This window comes from Carassius carassius, chromosome 35, assembly GCF_963082965.1.
Source record: "Carassius carassius chromosome 35, fCarCar2.1, whole genome shotgun sequence".
Classification (NCBI taxonomy): domain Eukaryota; kingdom Metazoa; phylum Chordata; class Actinopteri; order Cypriniformes; family Cyprinidae; genus Carassius; species Carassius carassius.
In genome coordinates, this window is record NC_081789.1 from 1599975 (window position 1) to 1620474 (window position 20500).

General features: G+C 39.4%; 1 protein-coding gene across 2 annotated transcripts in view; it reads right to left on the reverse strand.

Annotated features, from left to right (window-relative positions):
* Nucleotides 1-478: 478 nt before the first annotated feature.
* The window catches only part of LOC132115861 (integrin beta-1-like), a 36431-nt gene continuing 16409 nt past the window's right edge, over nt 479-20500 (reverse strand). Inside the window, exons 2-17 of one of the 2 annotated variants that reach the window (XM_059524248.1) lie at nt 17160-17226; nt 16754-16839; nt 13444-13657; nt 13179-13349; nt 11964-12202; nt 11689-11844; nt 11503-11598; nt 7123-7212; nt 6910-7050; nt 6614-6816; nt 5177-5415; nt 4845-5067; nt 3294-3523; nt 2003-2169; nt 1081-1158; nt 523-659 (exon numbers count right to left, since the gene is read on the reverse strand). In XM_059524248.1, coding sequence (XP_059380231.1) covers nt 1081-1158; nt 2003-2169; nt 3294-3523; nt 4845-5067; nt 5177-5415; nt 6614-6816; nt 6910-7050; nt 7123-7212; nt 11503-11598; nt 11689-11844; nt 11964-12202; nt 13179-13349; nt 13444-13657; nt 16754-16839; nt 17160-17226 — 2400 coding nt within the window. In that variant the 3' untranslated portion in view covers nt 523-659. Of the gene's footprint in view, nt 660-1080; nt 1159-2002; nt 2170-3293; nt 3524-4844; nt 5068-5176; nt 5416-6613; nt 6817-6909; nt 7051-7122; nt 7213-11502; nt 11599-11688; nt 11845-11963; nt 12203-13178; nt 13350-13443; nt 13658-16753; nt 16840-17159; nt 17227-20500 lie in introns of both variants that reach the window. The other variant, XM_059524249.1, reaches the window with a different exon arrangement.

Sequence of the window (20500 nt, forward strand, 5' to 3'; positions counted from 1 at the left end):
AATAACTCAACAAATAATCCTTCATGACATATAAAATACAGACATTTTCAGTTAAACACAAGACACGTGCCATAATGATTTTCTAAGCGCAACAATAAATGGGCAATAAGTTGCAAACACCAAAATCAAAGACATTTTTGGCATAGATACGTCTGACAGTAAATGAATATGCATAGATTATTAGCATATCAAACCAAACTTATACAACTTATACAGCGATCAGATAGTTTCTTATGCCAATATATGACTGTTAAAGCGGTTTGAATGCAGAAAGAACATGATAAACAAAAATAATAAGATGATTTTAAATGGCATTTGATGAGTTTTTGCCATTTTTGGGTGGGACTCAAGGATCCCTTTTCACTGCAGCACTTGATGCAAAGCCACAAATATCTGTTCAGTTTGAAAAGAGTGAATGTGTGAAAGTACACAGGGTTGAAAAGAAGAAAAACTGATGTAAATATAAAGACTGTACACGACTACAATACTGTTCTAAAAGAATGACATACAACGAGAAAATAAGCAAAGGAGAACTGAGGCTTTCTGCAAACCTATCCCTTCCAAAACATTCCTGTGTGAGATATCCACGTCCATTATTTGCCTTCATATTTGGGGTTGATAACAGTTGTGACGGCACTCTTGTAGATGGGGTTCTCTCCCTGTGAAACACACAAAAATCTGATTTTAAAACTAAGAAACAAATATACAGCCCAATTTAACTTCATGGTGTCATCTAAATGCACTACACCCCAAGAAAGTCCAAAAAACCTTGAAGGTTAAAAAAACGCACATGCAGCTGTACATTACTCACATATATTTTGATGAACATATTAATATCCAAAGAAGAAAACCAAAATATTATGTGAAACGCTCGTTCAATATGACACAGCACTGTCAGATGCACATGCTGCAGCCGATTAGTGAGTTATACCATACACACTTCAATTTATAAATATATCAATATTTTGTTACAAGGATGGAATATATAACAAATGGTGGCCAGGTACAGAAACACACACACACACACACACATACACACTCTGAAAAAAGGCCATGCAGAGAGAGGAGAGGTATACAAACTTATAGAGCCACAGCTTTACGTCCATAGATTGGGTTCTTGAATTTATTAATAGGGCTCTTGTAAATTGGATTGTCTGTCTGAGAGTGGACAGGGGCAGACAACAGATCAACCACAGATGAAGAAACAGAAGAGCTGAAATCATGACAACACGTGGAGAATAAAAGGGATGGAGGTCTGAGAGCGATGGGAGGAGGATTTCATGAACATCAAGGGAAAAGGAGCCAAAGCATGCATATGGAGTTTAAATGAAGATGGAATAAAAGGTTTATAAATAATAATAATAAATTAAATAAAAACACATAAAACAAATAAGGGGTCTTTTATTTGACATGATTACAAAAGTGTGTTAAACGGTCATGTAAGTGTCTCTGTGTGTTTTTTACTTAAATAAAATTGAATTATGTGCAATAAAGATTTTAAAAATATATTCTTTTGAGAACTGAAGTAGAATGTTATGGGTTTTGTTTTGGTTCTGTTTTTACAGGTTAATTGGATCCACCTGTTCTTATTCACAAACTGGATATTTAAGAGACCTGGATCCTTTGTGAACACCATCCTGCATTTGATCTTGGCTGGACCATTTGCCATTTTGTCAATTTTAGTTTAATTCTGTAAATCAGTGCTCATTCAGTACAATTAAGTGCACTTCTTTTTCACAGATCTGCTCAGAAAGTGAGCCAGCAGAGGGCAGCAGAGCATCGTCCTGACTGACCTACGGCACACCCAGAAAAACCAGGCCCTGAAACTCCAGAAGCCTTCGCTTTACTTCCACAGCTGATCTAAAATCCAGACGGAGCACTCGTAAAGAGGAAAACCACACTTCTGATGAAACAATCTTGGAATTTTGGAAAGTTTAAAAACTTTAAGTTTTAAAGCACAAGCTCAAATAAAATATTTAATTGTATTTCTTTTTTTTCATACCGTGTCCCACTTGGCGTTCATCTTCTCCTTCTCAAACTTGGCGAACTCGCGGCGGTCGTGAATGATCATGAGCAGCTTCCAGATCAGCAGCAGAGCTAGACCAATCAGAACGATGCCTGTGACCACGCCCGCTACGATGGGGATGATGTCAGGACCCGCCGGGCACTCTGCCAAAACAAGCACACCTTACTTCAGTAAAGGGGTCATATGATGTTGCTAAAAAGAACATTGTGTTGTGTATGTGGTGTAATGTAATGCGTTTATGTGGTTTACGGTACAAGAACACATTATTTTCCACATACTATAGATTATTGTTTCTCCTCTATGCCCCGCCTTCTGAAACACATTGATTTTTACAAAGCTCAACATTCTGAAAAGCAAGGTGTGCTCTGATTGGCCAGCTATCAAGTGCGTTGTGATTGGCTGAATACCTCAAGCTTGTGGCGGAAATGTTACGCCCATTACCATATTTGGAAACACACATCATCTCCACGACAACAATACTACAGCTAGAATAAAAGTTAAGCCTTCTTTCTTTGATAAACATTTGGGCAGCGTTATGCAAATCTTCCCACACAGTAGCTATGTTTCCATCTACCTATTTTTATGTGCATTTCGGAATATCACATAAAAAACGCTGGATGGAAACTGCAAGATGCGCATAAATTTTAGAATATTTGATTAGGATAAACTTTTTATCCGATAAGAAAACATTTGCATAAACTACGATGGAAACACATTTACTGGAAAAGTCATGTGACGTCTCCTGGACTCGTTGGATGAAAACGGTGCTTTATTTGCAAATTTTTAAAGCAATATTCCAATTTTGCTCATAAATTTAATTTGAGTCTTTGGATGGAAACAGATATGTAGATTTGTGGGGTTGTGTTTGAATGAGATGTTTTAGGAAGGCGTGGATGAGTCTATCTCTCTTTGGGTTTGAGACTTCAAGGTCCTTGCACACAGAATACGAAATGCATTTTTGCAGTTTATTTTTATTTTTTTGTAATCCTTTCTTATCAAAATGCTGGCTATGGATGCGAAAATGCAGAAATTCGAACCTGATCCGAATTTTTTTATGATGAACGAAGTTTCAGAGGCAGTGTATAAACGTGATTGACTTTACGGATCTTATATACTGTATGCACCAACTGCTTGTAACACTCACAAAACCGCATCATATGACCCCTTTAAAGCAAACTAACACTCATGCTGCTAAAGTAACAATACAAGTGACACAAACTCGGATATTTAAAGCATGTCTCTTCTCTGTATTGATACGAAGCCTCACCTAAAGTCTCCACCACATGCACCTCCCTCTCAGTGTTGTTGACGGCGTAGGTGTAGTAGAACCAGCAGTCGTTGGCGTCTCTCTCCTTGCAGTGCATGAGGGGGAAGGCCTGCACCGGCTGAGGGAGTTTATCTCTGTCCTTCACCTTGATGAGGTTAAAGTAGCTGCAGTCTCTCTCACAAGTGTCTTTCTTCTCTCCTGTGCCAAACGCTCGGCACTGCACACACTCCCTGAGACAGGAAGAGTGGATTGTGAAACCTACTTAAGATTTTGGGGGTTTTCCCACAGAGCAAAAGGCAAAGATATATAAATGGTAACATTGCATTCCTTACAAACTCTGCAAAGAAACAGAGCTTATGTTGACAAATAATGAAAAACTCAGTTACACTTTTTTATTAAAGTGTCCTTTTTACAGTGTAATTATACATATTTAAGTACTGAGTGATATTAATTAACTACATTACTTACTGTATGGTTAGGGTTAGGATTAGGTTTGGTTTAGGGTAATTATGCATAACATATTATTACTATAATAGTAAGTACATTTAACGTGTAACAAGGACATCTTAAAATAAAGTGGGTTACACTTTATTTTAAGGTGTACTTGTTACGGGGTAGTCATACATTTAAGTACTGAGTAATATTAATTAACTACATGTACTTCCTATATGGTTAGGGTTAGGATTAGGGTTTGGTTTAGGGCTACTTGCATGTAATTATGCGTTATTAATTGTAATTATAATAGCAAGTACATGTAATACGTGTAATAAGGACACCTTAAAATAAAGCGCTACCATAAAGTGTTACCAAAACTTCTAGTAACTGTACTAATACCACAACAGCTGGCCATACGACAAATAATAATACTTAAAAAAATAATAATGAATACAAATCTGAAAATATATTTTTAAATATTAAAACACTGGCAAAGCACACACACACACACACACACACACACACACACACACACATCATTTATTTACCTCTTTCTTTCTTTTAAATCATAATAATATTTCACAATATTGTAGCTTTAATTTATTCATTTATTTATGCTTTACAAACTTAATTTCAACCTTATTTTTAAACTTTTGACAAGTGGTGTCACACTTTTACATATCTATGTTTACCCAAAGAATAAAGGATTCTTACCCTAAAAATAAAATAAATATGAAACTATAATGAATTTTCTGGCATTGGCATTCTATCGTCTTTAATGCATGCTATAAATAATTGTTTGAATTAACTGAGTTTAGTTTATATATTTAAAAAAAACATATTTTGCCAAATGTATTTTAAGATTGGGAATGCACTTTCTTACCACTTGCAGTGAATTCTAGAATATATTTTGCCATTAAAAAAAATAAAATAATTATAACCCATGCTGTTTACATTATATTTTTAGAGTATATTATATCTATTTTGGACAGAAAAAAAGTGGTACCCAGTATATCGTATGATGTGTTACAGTTCATCACTGAAGCTGTGCATGTACTGACCGAGTTTAATGTGTCATATATTGTGTAGACAGACGTGTGCATGTGTGCCACTGACTTGTGCTCAGTGCAGACTCCGGGGCAGGTGGGGCAGATCTCACAGGTGGGACCCTGGAACTTGGGGTCGGTGCACCTGCAGGTCCCACACTCACAGATCCCTCGGCCGTTACAGGTCTGCTTGTTGGAGGCTAAGCATGTGGAGGCATCCAGAGAGCAGTCACACGCGCTTCCCGTGTAGTTAGCATCACAGATACACACCCTGCACTCACAGCGGCCGTGTCCTGCAGGAAGAACACCACATTAAACACCTCCAAACAGTCTTCCTCAGCCACCCAAGCTGCTTTTCTTCTATTAACGATCTGTCGAGTGATGTATTGGTGACATGCGTACCTCCACAGAGTTTATTATTGGAGCGGTCGCAGTTGAAGTTGTCACACTCGCAGAATTTGCCGCTGTAGCGCTCTTCAGGATTGTCTCTCTTCTTGCACTCGCAGGTGCCACACACACACTCGCCGTTATTGCTGCAGATGTCCGTGCCGTTGTCCTTGCGGCAGTTCTTGTCCAGGTCTTCGGTGGATACCTCGTCTTTTCGACATTCACACTGCCTGCCCACACGTCCCTTATTACACCTGAGAGGACGCAGAGAACACAGCTCACATAAAGACTCTCGCTTACATGATTACGGGTCAAAGACGAAAAGGGCTTTTCAAGCATCAAAACAATGAACGTTTAATATAGATTTATTTTTTTCTGTGCATTAGAATGTGTCCTGTTCAATTTTATTAAATATTTTTTTCTGAGCAACATGACTATCATCTGTTTTTGCCATGATTTGACACCTATAAGTGTAAAAAAAAAACAGTGTAACAATAGTTCACATATTTTGGCATCATTTTTTACAATGATTATTTACCTCAAAGATTCAGTGTTGTATTTAACCCTTAATCAACAAAAACAGTATTTATCAGAAAAGATTTATTATTTTCATTGACAGTGCATCGTCTTTAATGTATGCTGATATAGACAAATCATTGCATTCTAGATTTTCTTTTTTTAAATGTACAGTAAATTAATGTTTTATGATCATGAGAATAACACAGAAAAAGTCCAAGCAATTACAGTAATATAATTCAAAATTCAAATACTTTTTTTTATTTCCATTTTTTCTTGTAAATGGGAATTTTGTGGGAAAATATGCTGATATTCAGTGAAAACAAGAAAAAGGATATAAAAATGGTCTTCATTTTATGCAAAATATGTTACATAAAAATATTAAAATCATTTTCATTCATTGAAAAAAGCTGACAAATATCTAATATAATCTCGGATGAAAAACATATATGGAAATTAGAAATGCCCCAGAGGTTTGTTTAGATTGAAGTGCTAAAATCTGACTAAAAATTAATTAAAGCTAATTAGAAATTGAACTAAAAAGACTCAAAAAATGACAAAAGTACACAAAACATTTATTATAGGATTGTTTTAAAGGGTTACTTCACCCAAACATGAAAATCCTGTCATTAATCACTCCCCGTCATGTTGTTCCAAACCCATAAGACCTTCGTTCATCTTCAAAACACAAATTGAGATATTTCTGATGAAATCCGAGAGCTCTCGGACCCTCCATAGACAGCAGTGATCCTAACACGAGGTCTCACAGGTTTGGAACGACATGAGAGGGAGTAATTAATAACAAAATTTTAATTTTTGGGTGAACTACCCCTTTAAGCTGAGTATTTGCAACTTGCTTCACCTTCCAGGAAAACACATCAAATGTAATTTAGCATTGAAACACAGACTTGTGGGCTGTTGTGAGGAGCGTCTCACCTGCAGGCGCCACACTCAAACGTCCCGTTGCCGTTATGACACATCTCACTGTTCCTGATGCCGTGTTTGTGACATTCACACTCGCAGATGAAGTTGAGCATGATCTCCACCTCCTCAGTGAAGCCCAGGGGCTTGATCTTAATGCTCTCAGGTTTGCCTTGTTTGGGACAGCCTTGAGCCGTGATGTTAATGTTGAATGATACCTGGAAATGCATTGGAAACAGAAAACAACAGGCTAGCGGCTTCTGCTACGGATGACGGATGATGCATGTTGCTATGAGCTGATGTGGCCTCACCTCGTCTCCGATGGAGATGTTAGAGCACTTCCTTCCGTTCTCTCCCTCGTTCACCACTCCGTTCTTACAGCGAGACTGATAGCTGATGCTCACTCCTTCAGGAAGCTTACTGTTCTCCAGGATCACCTCGGAGGAAAGAGACTGAGGGGAAACAGAAATCAGGCCAGTTCCTTCAAAGACTTCAGATAATCTAAAGAAACTTCATGGGCTCACATTGTAGGCATCGATGATAAGATTGATAACATTGCTGGAGTTGGCTGAAAGAGTCCCGACTGCAGACTTTGGGATCAGGTTTTTAAGTTCCTGTGGAAAAAGAGAAAAAAAAAAACATTCATGGATCTTCAGCACAGGGACTCGGGGTGTTTGTTTTACAAGAGTCCTGTTAAACGGCAGACAGGAACTTAAAATTATGACCTCGGCGTTCAGATCATTCCAAGCTGGAAACTATTTTGGGGTTGTGGCTTTCCAAATACAGAGAAGCTGGATTCAAACTGTTCAGATGCCTGTGAGTTTTAGTCTCGCAGTTACAGTTCATCCGTTTGTAACACAGTCTTTTCTCCAGCTGTGGCTCATTTAATGCAAATCAATGCGATTCTCTTGCCTTTTTTATCACTCAGCAGGTGAATATTATAAAGCTGATCACCAGTGTTGGGAGTAACGGCATTTAAGTATAACGGCATTACTAATGGAGTTAAATGCAGGAGGGAGCGTAAGGGGCCGGTGCATAGTGGATTGGGCAACAGTCGAAGGCAAGACCCCCGACGACCCGATCTCCGGACACAGAATCTGGCTTTAGGGACGTGGAATGTCACCTCGTTGGCGGGGAAGGAGCCTGAGCTTGTGCGGGAGGTCGAGAGGTACCGACTAGAGATAGTCGGGCTCACCTCCACGCACTGCTTGGGCTCTGGAACCACACTTCTTGAGAGAGGCTGGACTCTCTACCACTCTGGAGTTGCCCATGGTGAGAGGCGGAGGGCTGGAGTGGGTTTGCTTAAAGACCCCCAGCTCAGCCGCCATGTGTTGGAGTTCACCCCGGTGAACGAGAGGGTCGCTTCCCTGCGCCTTCGAGTCGGGGATAGGTCTCTCACTGTCGTTTGTGCCTACGGGCCGAACAGCAGTGCAGAGTACCCGGCCTTCTTGGAGTCTCTGGGAGGGGTGCTGGATAGTGCTCCATTTGGAGACTCCGTCGTTCTACTGGGGGACTTCATCACCCACATGGGCAGTGACAGTGACACCTGGAGGGGTGTGATTGGGAGGAACGCCCCCCCCCTGATATGAACCCGAGTGGTGTTCTGTTATTGGATTTCTGTGCTAACCACGGTTTGTCCATAACGAACACCATGTTTAAGCATAAGGGTGTCCATCAGTGCACTTGGCACCAGGACACCCTAGGCTGGAGGTCGATGATCGACTTTGTGGTCATGTCATCAGACCTTCGGCCTTAATTACTTTTCCCATCGTTGCAACGCCATTATCTTTACTGAGAATGTAGTAATGTCGCGTTACTACAATTTGGTTGAATAAACCGCGAGGTGTCATGCTTTGGCTAGTGGCTATACATCAGCTGCCTGCAACGTTGCAAATCCGATGATGATTGGCTGGGTGGGCGGTGCCCTGCTCACGCTGTCTCACTGCACGCTCCGACAACCACTAAACACAAGACGGAGTCAGCGATAATGGCGTTCTCGAACTGGAAGTACCGGTCACCGGCACTACACTTCTCGTTAATTGAAATTAGAGGCTAGAATGTTTCTGTAACATGCATGCTATGCCCAGGAAAAAAGTCTTTATCCACGTCTGCCTCAAGCAACTCAAATCTTATGAACCACCTCACATCAACACATGCTAACATGTTACTATACTGAATAGTTAATGCTGTGTTCACATCAGACGTGACTTGCGAGAATAAATCGCGCTATTCGCGCATAGTTGGACGCTTGAACATTTCCAGTTCATACGCTTCATTCGCGCATGAAATTAACTTCACAACAGACGCGAATTCGCGTCATGGGGGGGGGGCTTCTGCCAGCTGAGTTCACGCAGCATTTTCATCCACCATTTTTATTCGGATACTTTTCTAAATATTACTTTTATCGTGTCATGAAATGTAGTTTTAAAAGTATTTCATGCGATAATGTAGTTGTTTTAAACTCAAATATGCGGTTTATTTATAAAGACAGCATCTATTTACAAATGTGTTTCGCCAAATTTTGGAGGTTGTCTATTTCGCGTCTTTGCATTGACTTAACATTGAAATCACTCGCGCCAGACGCTCTATTTGCACCATAAGAGTTGGATAGTGTTCGGTTTATTGTGCAGTAACTTTAGGCCTAAGTAATGGCATATCTTGCCTCAAAAAGTCCCATACAGGCAAAAAAAAAAAAAAAATCTGGCCAAACCATATTTTAAATATATGCTAAATATATGTTGTAATCTATAAAACTCAGTTAAATATATTTTTGAAATTTATAATTATTTAATAATGTTATATATACAACCCGAATTCCGGAAAAGTTGGGACGTTTTTTAAATTTTAATAAAATGAAAACTAAAGGAATTTCAAATCACATGAGCCAATATGTTATTCACAATAGAACATAGATAACGTAGCAAATGTTTAAACTGAGAAATTTTACACTTTTATCCACTTAATTAGCTCATTTAAAATTTAATGCCTGCTACAGGTCTCAAAAAAGTTGGCACGGGGGCAACAAATGGCTAAAAAAGCAAGCAGTTTTGAAAAGATTCAGCTGGGAGAACATCTAGTGATTAATTAAGTTAATTGATATCAGGTCTGTAACATGATTAGCTATAAAAGCTTTGTCTTAGAGAAGCAGAGTCTCTCAGAAGTAAAGATGGGCAGAGGCTCTCCAATCTGTGAAAGACTGCGTAAAAACATTGTGGAAAACTTTAAAAACAATGTTCCTCAACGTCAAATTGCAAAGGCTTTGCAAATCTCATCATCTACAGTGCATAACATCATCAAAAGATTCAGAGGAACTGGAGAAATCTCTGTGCGTAAGGGACAAGGCCGGAGACCTTTATTGGATGCCCGTGGTCTTCGGGCTCTCAGACGACACTGCATCACTCATCGGCATGATTGTGTCAATGACATTACTAAATGGGCCCAGGAATACTTTCAGAAACCACTGTCGGTAAACACAATCCGCCGTGCCATCAGCAGATGCCAACTAAAGCTCTATCATGCAAAAAGGAAGCCATATGTGAACATGGTCCAGAAGCGCCGTCGTGTCCTGTGGGCCAAGGCTCATTTAAAATGGACTATTTCAAAGTGGAATAGTGTTTTATGGTCAGACGAGTCCAAATTTGACATTCTTGTTGGAAATCACGGACGCCGTGTCCTCCGGGCTAAAGAGGAGGGAGACCTTCCAGCATGTTATCAGCGTTCAGTTCAAAAGCCAGCATCTCTGATGGTATGGGGGTGCATAAGTGCATACGGTATGGGCAGCTTGCATGTTTTGGAAGGCTCTGTGAATGCTGAAAGGTATATAAAGGTTTTAGAGCAACATATGCTTCCCTCCAAACAACGTCTATTTCAGGGAAGGCCTTGTTTATTTCAGCAGGACAATGCAAAACCACATACTGCAGCTATAACAACAGCATGGCTTCGTCGTAGAAGAGTCCGGGTGCTAACCTGGCCTGCCTGCAGTCCAGATCTTTCACCTATAGAGAACATTTGGCGCATCATTAAACGAAAAATACGTCAAAGATGACCACGAAGTCTTCAGCAGCTGGAAATCTATATAAGGCAAGAATGGGACCAAATTCCAACAGCAAAACTCCAGCAACTCATAGCCTCAATGCCCAGACGTCTTCAAACTGTTTTGAAAAGAAAAGGAGATGCTACACCATGGTAAACATGCCCCGTCCCAACTATTTTGAGACCTGTAGCAGAAATCAAAATTGAAATGAGCTCATTTTGTGCATAAAATTGTAAACTTTCTCAATTTAAACATTTGCTATGTTATCTATGTTCTATTGTGAATAAAATATTGGCTCATGAGATTTGAAAGTCTTTTAGTTTTCATTTTATTAAAATTTAAAAAACGTCCCAACTTTTCCGGAATTCGGGTTGTATATATATATATATATATATATATGTAGTATAATTATTGTTATTACGCAACATAGCAAAACAAACATTATTATTATGCACAAAAACAGCCAAGAATATATTTATGTAAATATAAAAGTAAAATGTTGATTATTTGGCCATGTTTTTAAATTTTGAGTCATATTAAAAATATATATATTTGATTTGATTTATTTATTTATTTTTGGCTGTGTGGGATGATTTGAGTCCTCAATTGTGCAACAGCATCAACATGACACATTTAATACTTTTATGATCGGTTCGCATTAATGATTGGTTTGCATCCAACCAGCACCACAAAGTTTCCTACGTTTAGACTAGTGTGGAAAAAGACTAGAAGCCAGGTGGAAACCTTCACAAATTAGCCAAATGCAAAGAAGAGAAAGGAACTACAGGCCCCAAACAGAGAAAAATAAGTGTTTTTGCTCAGACACACACCGTTCCATACACATCATTAGGATGATCATATGTGGACCTACTTTGTAAACAGGCTGGAACTCCTCTGTAATGGCAAAGATGGTCTGGATGTTGTTTTCACTCAGTTTCTGAACCAGGTGGGCAATGGAGGGGTAATCCTAGTCAAGAAAAGAAATGAAAGCTCTGCTAAATCTGTCAAACATCTGATAATCTGGTCTGTAAATCAGCTGACGATGTCATATACGCACGTAATAATGGCTCATGGTGTACATGTTGTTTTCTAAGTGACATTTCCCATCATTGGGAAGCACGATTCCACCTAGTTTGCCATCGCCAGCAAAATGGAAACCTGCGTCTGTGGAGAACACCAACAAACGAGTGACGTTTCTCCAGCCGATGTGCTCCTGAGAAACAACAGGAAGAAGGAGGACACAAATGACCATATTACTGCAGCATTTCAATATCTCCACTGAAAAACAACAAAGTAAGGACTCATATTCTCAGTGCATTGTAAATAACTCACTCCGCAGACGGCCACCTGCATGATGGCATCAAACCCCCCCTCAGGGGAGTCCAGGTTGCCAGATATCTGCTGTTTTCCCACCAGACTGTTGAACTGCTCCCCGTTGCTGGTCAGTTTCAGCACGTTCTTGTAGCTGAAGGGACTGGTGCAGTTTTGGTCCCCTGTGCAGGGGTTCAGGAGCTTGGCTGGAGTCGTGCTGATGTACGGCATCACCGTCTTCTCCACAAAAGAGCCGAAACCTGTCCGGAAATGAGCAAAGCAGCGTCTTAGCTTGAAATGCATGCCTGCTCTTGTCTCTTTGGCAGTGTTAGGAAAGCTTTGATTATGTCTGATTTTAGCATTTTATAATAATGTCATATTCTAGTAGTGCTGTCAAACTGTAAATCATGATAAATCGCATCCAAAATAAAAGTTTCTGTTTACATTATATATGTATATGTACTGTGTATTTATTATGTATATATACATTCACACACACACACACACACACACACACACAAACACACACATACAGTATATATTTACATGTTTATACATTTCTATATTTTTATATTTTATATTGTATAATTTTAATTGTATAAAAATATATTTAAAATATACACATACAATTTTTCTTAAAGCTATACATGCATGTGTTTGTATTTATATATACATAATAAATATACACAGTATACACACATACATTATGAAAACTAAAACCTTTATTTTGGATGTGATTAATCGTGATTAATCGTTTGACAGCATTAATCACAAGTCAAAGTTTTCATGAAAATGTGTTAAAATTAGTCCATAAAAAGTCTCACAGGTTTTCAGCATTTTCTCAGTAATGAGAGGTGTTTATCAGCAGCTGTCTTTCCGCCAAAAGGGTTTTAACATTTGAAAGTGAAGAATTTATATATATATAAAATGACCAAATAGTGCCCTATACTTTAAATAAATAATTAAAAATTAAATCAAGTATATAATTATACATAATAAAACACTTGTTGTCAGTGACCATTAACCAACATCAGAGAACCAAAAACATAAACTTTCATTACATATAAAAATAAGACTTTTTTAATGGAAAGATGTATGTGGTTTATGTAAATTAACATTCAAACATTTTAGTTTGCCATATATATGTGTATGTGTGTGTGTGTGTGTGTTATTACATGTTTAAACCATGTATATAATAGAGCTAAGTGTTTAGTTTTGATTTGATAAGACTCTCACCTATTCTGAAATCTGAGGTGATCTTGGACATTTCCTTCATCAGACTCGTCCCTAGGTTCTTGACGTTCTCCAGGTCATCCTTCATGGAGTAGGACAGGTCCATCAGATAGTACAGGTCTATGGGATAGTCTTCAGCCCTCTTGAACTTCAGTTTGATATTTTGAGGTTCCCCTATAGGCATAGCACATCAAATCCATTAGTATTCCCAAAATTACTTGCACAGATCAATAAAAACCATCACGGATATCAGATTGTGAGTCTGCACCAGATCTGAGGTTGAGGCTGAGTTTCTGAGGCTGGATCTGTGTAATGTCCTCGGGTCGGAGTTTCTCTGCTCCTTTCTTGCGGTTGGTCACTGCTTTGTTCTTGAGGATCTTTAGGCTCCCGTGAGGGTTCTCCATCTGGCCACAGCCTCTCTTCCTGAGCGACTCCAGCTCATCACAGCGCGCTGACGTCGGCTCTCCCTGCTTCAGAAACTCCTGATGCACAGGAAATATAACAGCTGTGACTGCTTGTGTTATGTGAATTAAAGGGATACTCCACCCCAAAATGGAAAATTTCATACTTTTCTGGACCTTGACAGTGTAAGTTACTTAGCAGTCTATGGGACAGTCACAAACCTCCCGGTTTACATCCAGAATATCTTAAAATGTGTTCTGAAGACAAATGCAGCTTTTACGGGTTTGGAACGACATGGGAGTAAGTGATTAATGACAAATTTTCATTTTGGGGTGGAGTATGCCTTTAAGAATGTCAGATTACTCAAAGATGTTGATGAAGCAGTGAATAACACAGATCTACTGTAAAAATTCTAATATAAATATTCTAACAAAGAATTACATCAATTAACAATCTGGGCCCGGTTCCCCAAAACGTTCTTATCGCTAAGTAGTTCTTAACCTATTCCTTAACCTCTCTCTTAACCTTATGGCACGGTTCCCGAAACGTTCGTTCGCTAAGTATATCTTCTGTAAGTCACACTTTCGTAAGGTTGGTCTGGACCATTCGTAGCTCTCTCTTAGCGTTATTTGAGCTCATGACGCTACTGTACAGCAGTCTTTAGAAACCAGCGTAGCGAAGTACAAGTCAAACTATGGTATGTTGACAATTTTGTGGCTCAACAATGATTTTCTGTTATTTTTTAAGACTCATAATAAATTATGTTCGCAATGGATACAGGCCTATTTATGAAGTTGACTTTATGTGGTTACAGAACTAATAAGGTGGTAATTAGCCTAGGCTTTTTCGTAATGTAATTAAAGCGAATTGGCAATCATTTTTTTGATAATTAAAATCTGGCAAACAATTTGGCTCTAAATGGCTAAGATCTTTAAATGGGTAAGAATGGTGGTGTCCAGTAAGCGACCAACTATAGCAGAGATCCAACGTGTTCTTGTATTGAATCGGAGCCGTTTAGTCTATGTCAGTTTTTTTATTCTGCAAAACTTAAGCCCTTTTGACATTTTGCCTGAGGTGGCTATATTAAAAAAAATCCCCTCCCAAGACAACTCATTGTGGAGCAGCTGGACCTTCCCAGACCTGCGCTGGCCAGACTAATGCGGCGAAATCCTGCTTTAAGCCCTGAAGCCCAGCGCTACTTTTTTTTTTTTTTTTTTTTTTTTTTTTTTTGCTACAGAGAGATTCATCGAGGTCGTGGGACAGGGCTACAGCCTAATCAAGACCTCTGTGTGGAAGTGCGTCCACACAGTCACCAACGCCCTTCTGCGCCATGCCGGGGATTGCATCCTGGTGGATGGCACTCATCCCTATCGCCAATCCATCAGTGAATGATCAGGCGTAGGCTACTTATCGCGAAAGGAAGACGCGGCCATAAATGTGCAGGTTATAGTGGACCATAGGGGTGTGATATCTGACCTGGTGGCAAGGTCCAGCAACACTTCAAGTTCCTCTGACGAGAGGCTTGGTGCCCTTTTTTACGTTGCTTCCCCAGCATATTTTGTATCTAACTCTCTCTCTCTCTCTCTCTCTCTCTCTCTCTCTCTCTCTCTCTGTTCATTGTAGATAGGTTGCTTTTTATTAAAAACATAAACCAATTGCAATCAATACCGCATTAAACAGAAGTAACTGCAGCTGCTTGCAAATCAATTCTAATTGTAAAGTACCTTGCCATTAATATAAAAGTGTATTATATAATTTTTATAAGTCGTTAAACCCATGTCAAGAAGCGGCACAAGTGGCACAACGGGATGGATGATTAGCGAGGGATAACCGGTTCGTCTAACCGTCACAACATAGCCTATCGTGTCAACATATTACTGACCCTTTGATAATTTAATTTATAGTCTATATTTTACTGATAACTTAAACTATGTTATAATAAATGTTACTGTAATAATTTGAGGAATGTTTCATTTGCATAGAACGTGTTGTCTTTCTTAACGCTGTATTGCACCTTCGCGTAAAGTGGAAAATCGATTCCTGAGCAATCGATGCCAACTAATTCAGCACCTTCACTCGGGACAGCGCTCTTGTAACGTCGGACGTAAGATGCAGCGTGCTAAGAAGCTTCCTAAGGGACACTTCGGGGAACACACTTAAAAACATCAACAACTTTGGTAAGATATATCTTACGATGTCTTCTTAGCGCGCTAAGAGTGAACGTTATCGGGGAACCGGGCCCTGATCTTTCAGTTGTAGTTCTTTTGTCATGTTTCTTGTTTCATTCAGCATCTGTTTGTGGTAAATTTATTTATGTGATGCTCCGCTGTATTTTCAGCATCATTCCTCCAGTCTTCAGTGTCACATGATCTTCAGAAATCATGAAAATATGATGATTTACTGCTCGAGAAACATTTCTGATTTTTTTTTTTTTTTTTGGAAAATTGTCCTTGTTTAATAAAATGAACAATTTCTTTTAAAAAATTAATGATTGTGTACATTTATCATAGAAAACAATAAAGAAATTAAGCACATCCTATACAATTACAAACCATGAACTGTCAGAAAGAACAATTTTAACCTAACAAAAAAAAAAGTTTCCTGAGAATGTCTAAAAAGAGACAATTTTAGAAAAGAATATCCCCTTAAGAGTTAATAAAGAAATACCTGTGTTATGACAACTTGATATTTAAAATTCAGTCTTGGAGCACACAGTGAATTTACTAATTTACTAATGAACTAGTTATATGAATTTAACTAATGAATTTAGTTATTTACATTTACATCTTAAATAATCTCTACCAAATCTCTGTACCAAAAACACTTTTGTTTCCATGCAGAAGCAGCTGGAATGAGGTTTCTTGGCATTAATGGAATTAACATTCATCCATCATTACTGTTTCCTGGCAACTCTGCCATTCCTATTAATGTCTGATGATGTCTTAGTTTGAGTCATTTTGTTTGGCATCATACCTGTTTGGTCCTGCTGGTTACTTATATTACATATACATATTAACCTCCTAATAATAAACAATATCAGACATATAATCATGCATCAGTAAGGATCTGATTAGTCAGCATGAATGTGAATGTAATTCTGCATTGCTATACTGTGTCAAGAAATGTGTTTGAAGGGATAAAGAACAGAACAACCGTGGTATTTGAATGCTACTCACTGCATCAGTGCACCATCCACATTTAGCCCCCACTTGTATGCACTCGCCACAGGATAAAGCATTGGCTTTGATGCACTCGTTGCCCTCTGCAGAACAGAAGAGATGGAGAGCATTTCACATCTACAGCTTCCATTCATTTCCATCACTCCGGCTTGCTGCAACGGGAGTCAAAGATGACTACTCTGTGTTTTCCATTACGGATAATGCTCCAACCACACTGGGTGGAGCGAGCTCTGAGTAATGACATCAGTATTTAACCACTCGCTCTGAAGAGAGAACGATTTGTTATCCTCATAGAAACCCAGCGCTTATTAATTCTGAAGGAGTCAGAGTCACAGAACACTGGACAGAAATACACTGCATTAGCATTAAAAAACAACAGTGATCTGAGAGGTCATCACATTACCTTGCTGTGCGCTGTTGCAACATACCATCCCTAATAATGTGGATATGAAAAGTAGCTTCAGGTCCATCTACAACAAAAAGACAACAATTATAAGAAGTGCATTCATTTCAAAACAAGCAGTAGGCTATCAGTATAAACTGTTATATATATATATATATATATATGATATAATTTAACGTGACTGAATTAAACTAAAATCATTGGACTATGACAAAAAAAGGGTAAAATGAGAAAAAGTAGAGTTTTAAGATATCTGACACAGTTTCACTGTTTACAGAGCATTATCATGATTTTGGACATGGTGTAATTGTAATGCCTTGGTGTCTTTCTCTCTTTCTTTATTTAAAAAAAAATTCTACATGCTAATACTATAGTATAAAAACAATTCACTACTATTGAATAGCATACATGACTATTACTACAATCAGTAATGATTGGATAACTTAACTTAATGCTTTTGATATAATGCATTGCTGGATAAACTAGTTGTGGCTTTTTCTTAAAAACACTGGAAGACATCCACCATTCCAACTACAACTGTTGTTAATGAGAATGAGAATGAGCTTTATTGCCAGGTATGTTTACACATACAAGGAATTTGTTTTTGTGACAGAAGCTCCGCAGTGCAACAGAATGACAGAGACAGAACATAAAACACATAATAAAAGAATAAAAAATACAGAAATGACAAATAAGTAGGTAAGGAATGACAATATACAAATTGACAATTGTATGGCAGGTATATTACGATAACAAGTTATGTATGTACAGGTGTATTATGTGCAAAATGTAAGTGTACACTAAGTATGTGTGTTAGATAAATAAGTGTATGTGTATATAAATATAAATAGTGTAGTGTGTTCCACAGTTATTATCAGCTGTTCATTAGATGGGTTACTTGAGGGAAGAAACTGTTCCTGTGTCTGGTCGTTCTGGCGCTCAGTGCTCTGTAGCGTCGACCAGATGGCAACAGTTCAAAGAGGGAGTGTGCTGGATGTGAGGGGTCCAGAGTGATTTTAACAGCCCTTTTGCTCACTCTGGATAAGTACAGTTCTTGAATAGATGGGAGGGTTGTACCGATAATTCGCTCAGCAGTCCGGACTACCCTCTGTAGTCTTCTGAGGTCTGATTTAGAAGCTGAGCTGAACCAGACAGTTACTGAAGTGTAGAGGATGGATTCGATGATGGTGGAGTAGAACTGTTTCAGCAGATCCTGTGGCAGGTTAAACTTCCTCAGCTGGCGAAGGAAGTACAACCTCTGCTGGGCCTTTTTCACAATGGAGTCAATGTGAATGTCCCACTTCAGGTCCTGAGAGATAGTGGTGCCCAGGAACCTGAATGACTCCACTGCAGTCACAGTGCTGTTCATGATGGTGAGTGGGGGGAGTGCAGGGGGGTTTCTCCTGAAGTCCACAATCATCTCCACTGTTTTGAGCGTGTTAAGCTCCAGGTTGTTGAGAGTGCACCAGACAGCCAGCTCTTTAACCTCCTGTCTGTAAGCAGACTCGTCACCGTCCTGAATGAGGCCGATGAGTGTGGTGTCATCTGCAAACTTCAGGAGCTTGACAGAGGGGTCCTTAGATGTGCAGTCATTAGTGTACAGGGAGAAGAGCAGTGGGGAGAGAACGCAGCCCTGGGGAGCTCCGGTGCTGATTGTACGGGTGCTGGATGTGTATTTTCCCAGTCTCACTAGCTGCTGCCTGTCTGTCAGGAAGCTGTTGATCCACTGACAGACGGAGGTGGGTACGGAGAGCTGAGTTAGTTTGGGCAGGAGGAGGTTTGGCATGATCGTATTAAAAGCCGAGCTGAAGTCCACAAACAGGATCCTCACATAGGTCCCCGGTCTGTCTAGGTGTTGCAGAACATAATGCAGTCCGATGTTTACTGCATCGTCCACAGACCTGTTTGCTCTGTAGGCAAACTGAAGAGAATCTAGCAAGGGTCCAGTGATGTCCTTCAGGTGGGCCAGCACAAGTTTTTCAAATTACTTCATGACCACAGACGTCAAAGCCACAGGCCTGTAGTCATTTAGTCCAGTAATTTTGGATTTCTTTGAGATGGGGATGATGGTGGAGAGTTTGAAGCATGAAGGGACTTCACACAGCTCCAGTCGTTGATTCTCCGCAGTGCTGGGGGGTGGTGTCTTGTAGTTGGTGATCTCTTTTAGACTTTTCCAACACTGATGCTGAGTCGTTGGAAGTGAACTGAGTCCGTATTTTTTCAGAATAATTCCTCTTTGCCACTTTGATCTCCTTTTCCAGTGTGTATTTAGCCTGTTTATATAAGACATTGTCCCCCTTCCTGTAAGCATCTTCTTTGGCCTGACGGAGCTGTCTGAGTTTGGCAGTGAACCACTTTTTGTCATTGTTGTAAGTTAGATGAGTCCTGGTAGGAATACACATATCCTCACAGAAACGGATATAAGCTGTTACAGTCTCTATGAGTTCGTCCAGATCGGTGGAAGCAGCTTCAAAAACACTCAGTGAGGTCAAAACAAGATTGTAAATCCTGCTCTGCTTCATTGGTCCATCTTTTTACAGTCCTTGATACAGGTTTAGCTGATTTTAGTTTCTGCCTGTAGGTCGGTATAAGATGAACCAAACAGTGATCAGAACGTCCAAAAGCTGCTCGTGGAACAGAGTGATATGGATCCTTTTCTTTTGGTGTAACAGTGATCTGGTGGGACATGTAATGTGCTTCTGTATCAGCTAAAATCAGCTAAACCTATTTTGGCAGTTCACAGGAGAGACTGGCTTTATTAAAGTCCCAGAGAATGATTAAAACAGAGTCCGGGTGTTGTTGTTCTGTCTCTGTGATCTGCTCAGCGAGTTTCTGTAAAGACAGACTCACGTGCGCTTGCGGAGGAATGTAAACACTCACCAGAATGAACAAGTGAAACTCCCGTGGCGAATAGAACGGCTTGCAGTTAATGAATAGCCCTAATAATTTCCGGGATGCGGAAATACAGTCTGGTTCGTAGAACCCAGTCATAAAAATGGAATGCCTAACGCGGACGGAATATGCCACATTTTGGATAACTAAATCAAAAGTAGGTCAGTACACTTGAATCAAAACATGACATCGACTAGTGTCTGTGAATATAAAGCCCCAAAAATGCAATATATGACTCCTGCACGTTCTGCGTGTCTGTGGAAATCAGGCGCGGACTGGACACCGGGAGAACCGGGACAATTCCCGGTGGCCTGGCAGCCGATTTTGCCCCACTATTTAATATCATTATTGTATAATTGCCTGCCGAATGTACTAAAGCGATCATTTGCGAATCCGCCATTTGATAATTAAATCTCTAATAAATCATAAAGTGTTAGTCATGACTCGTG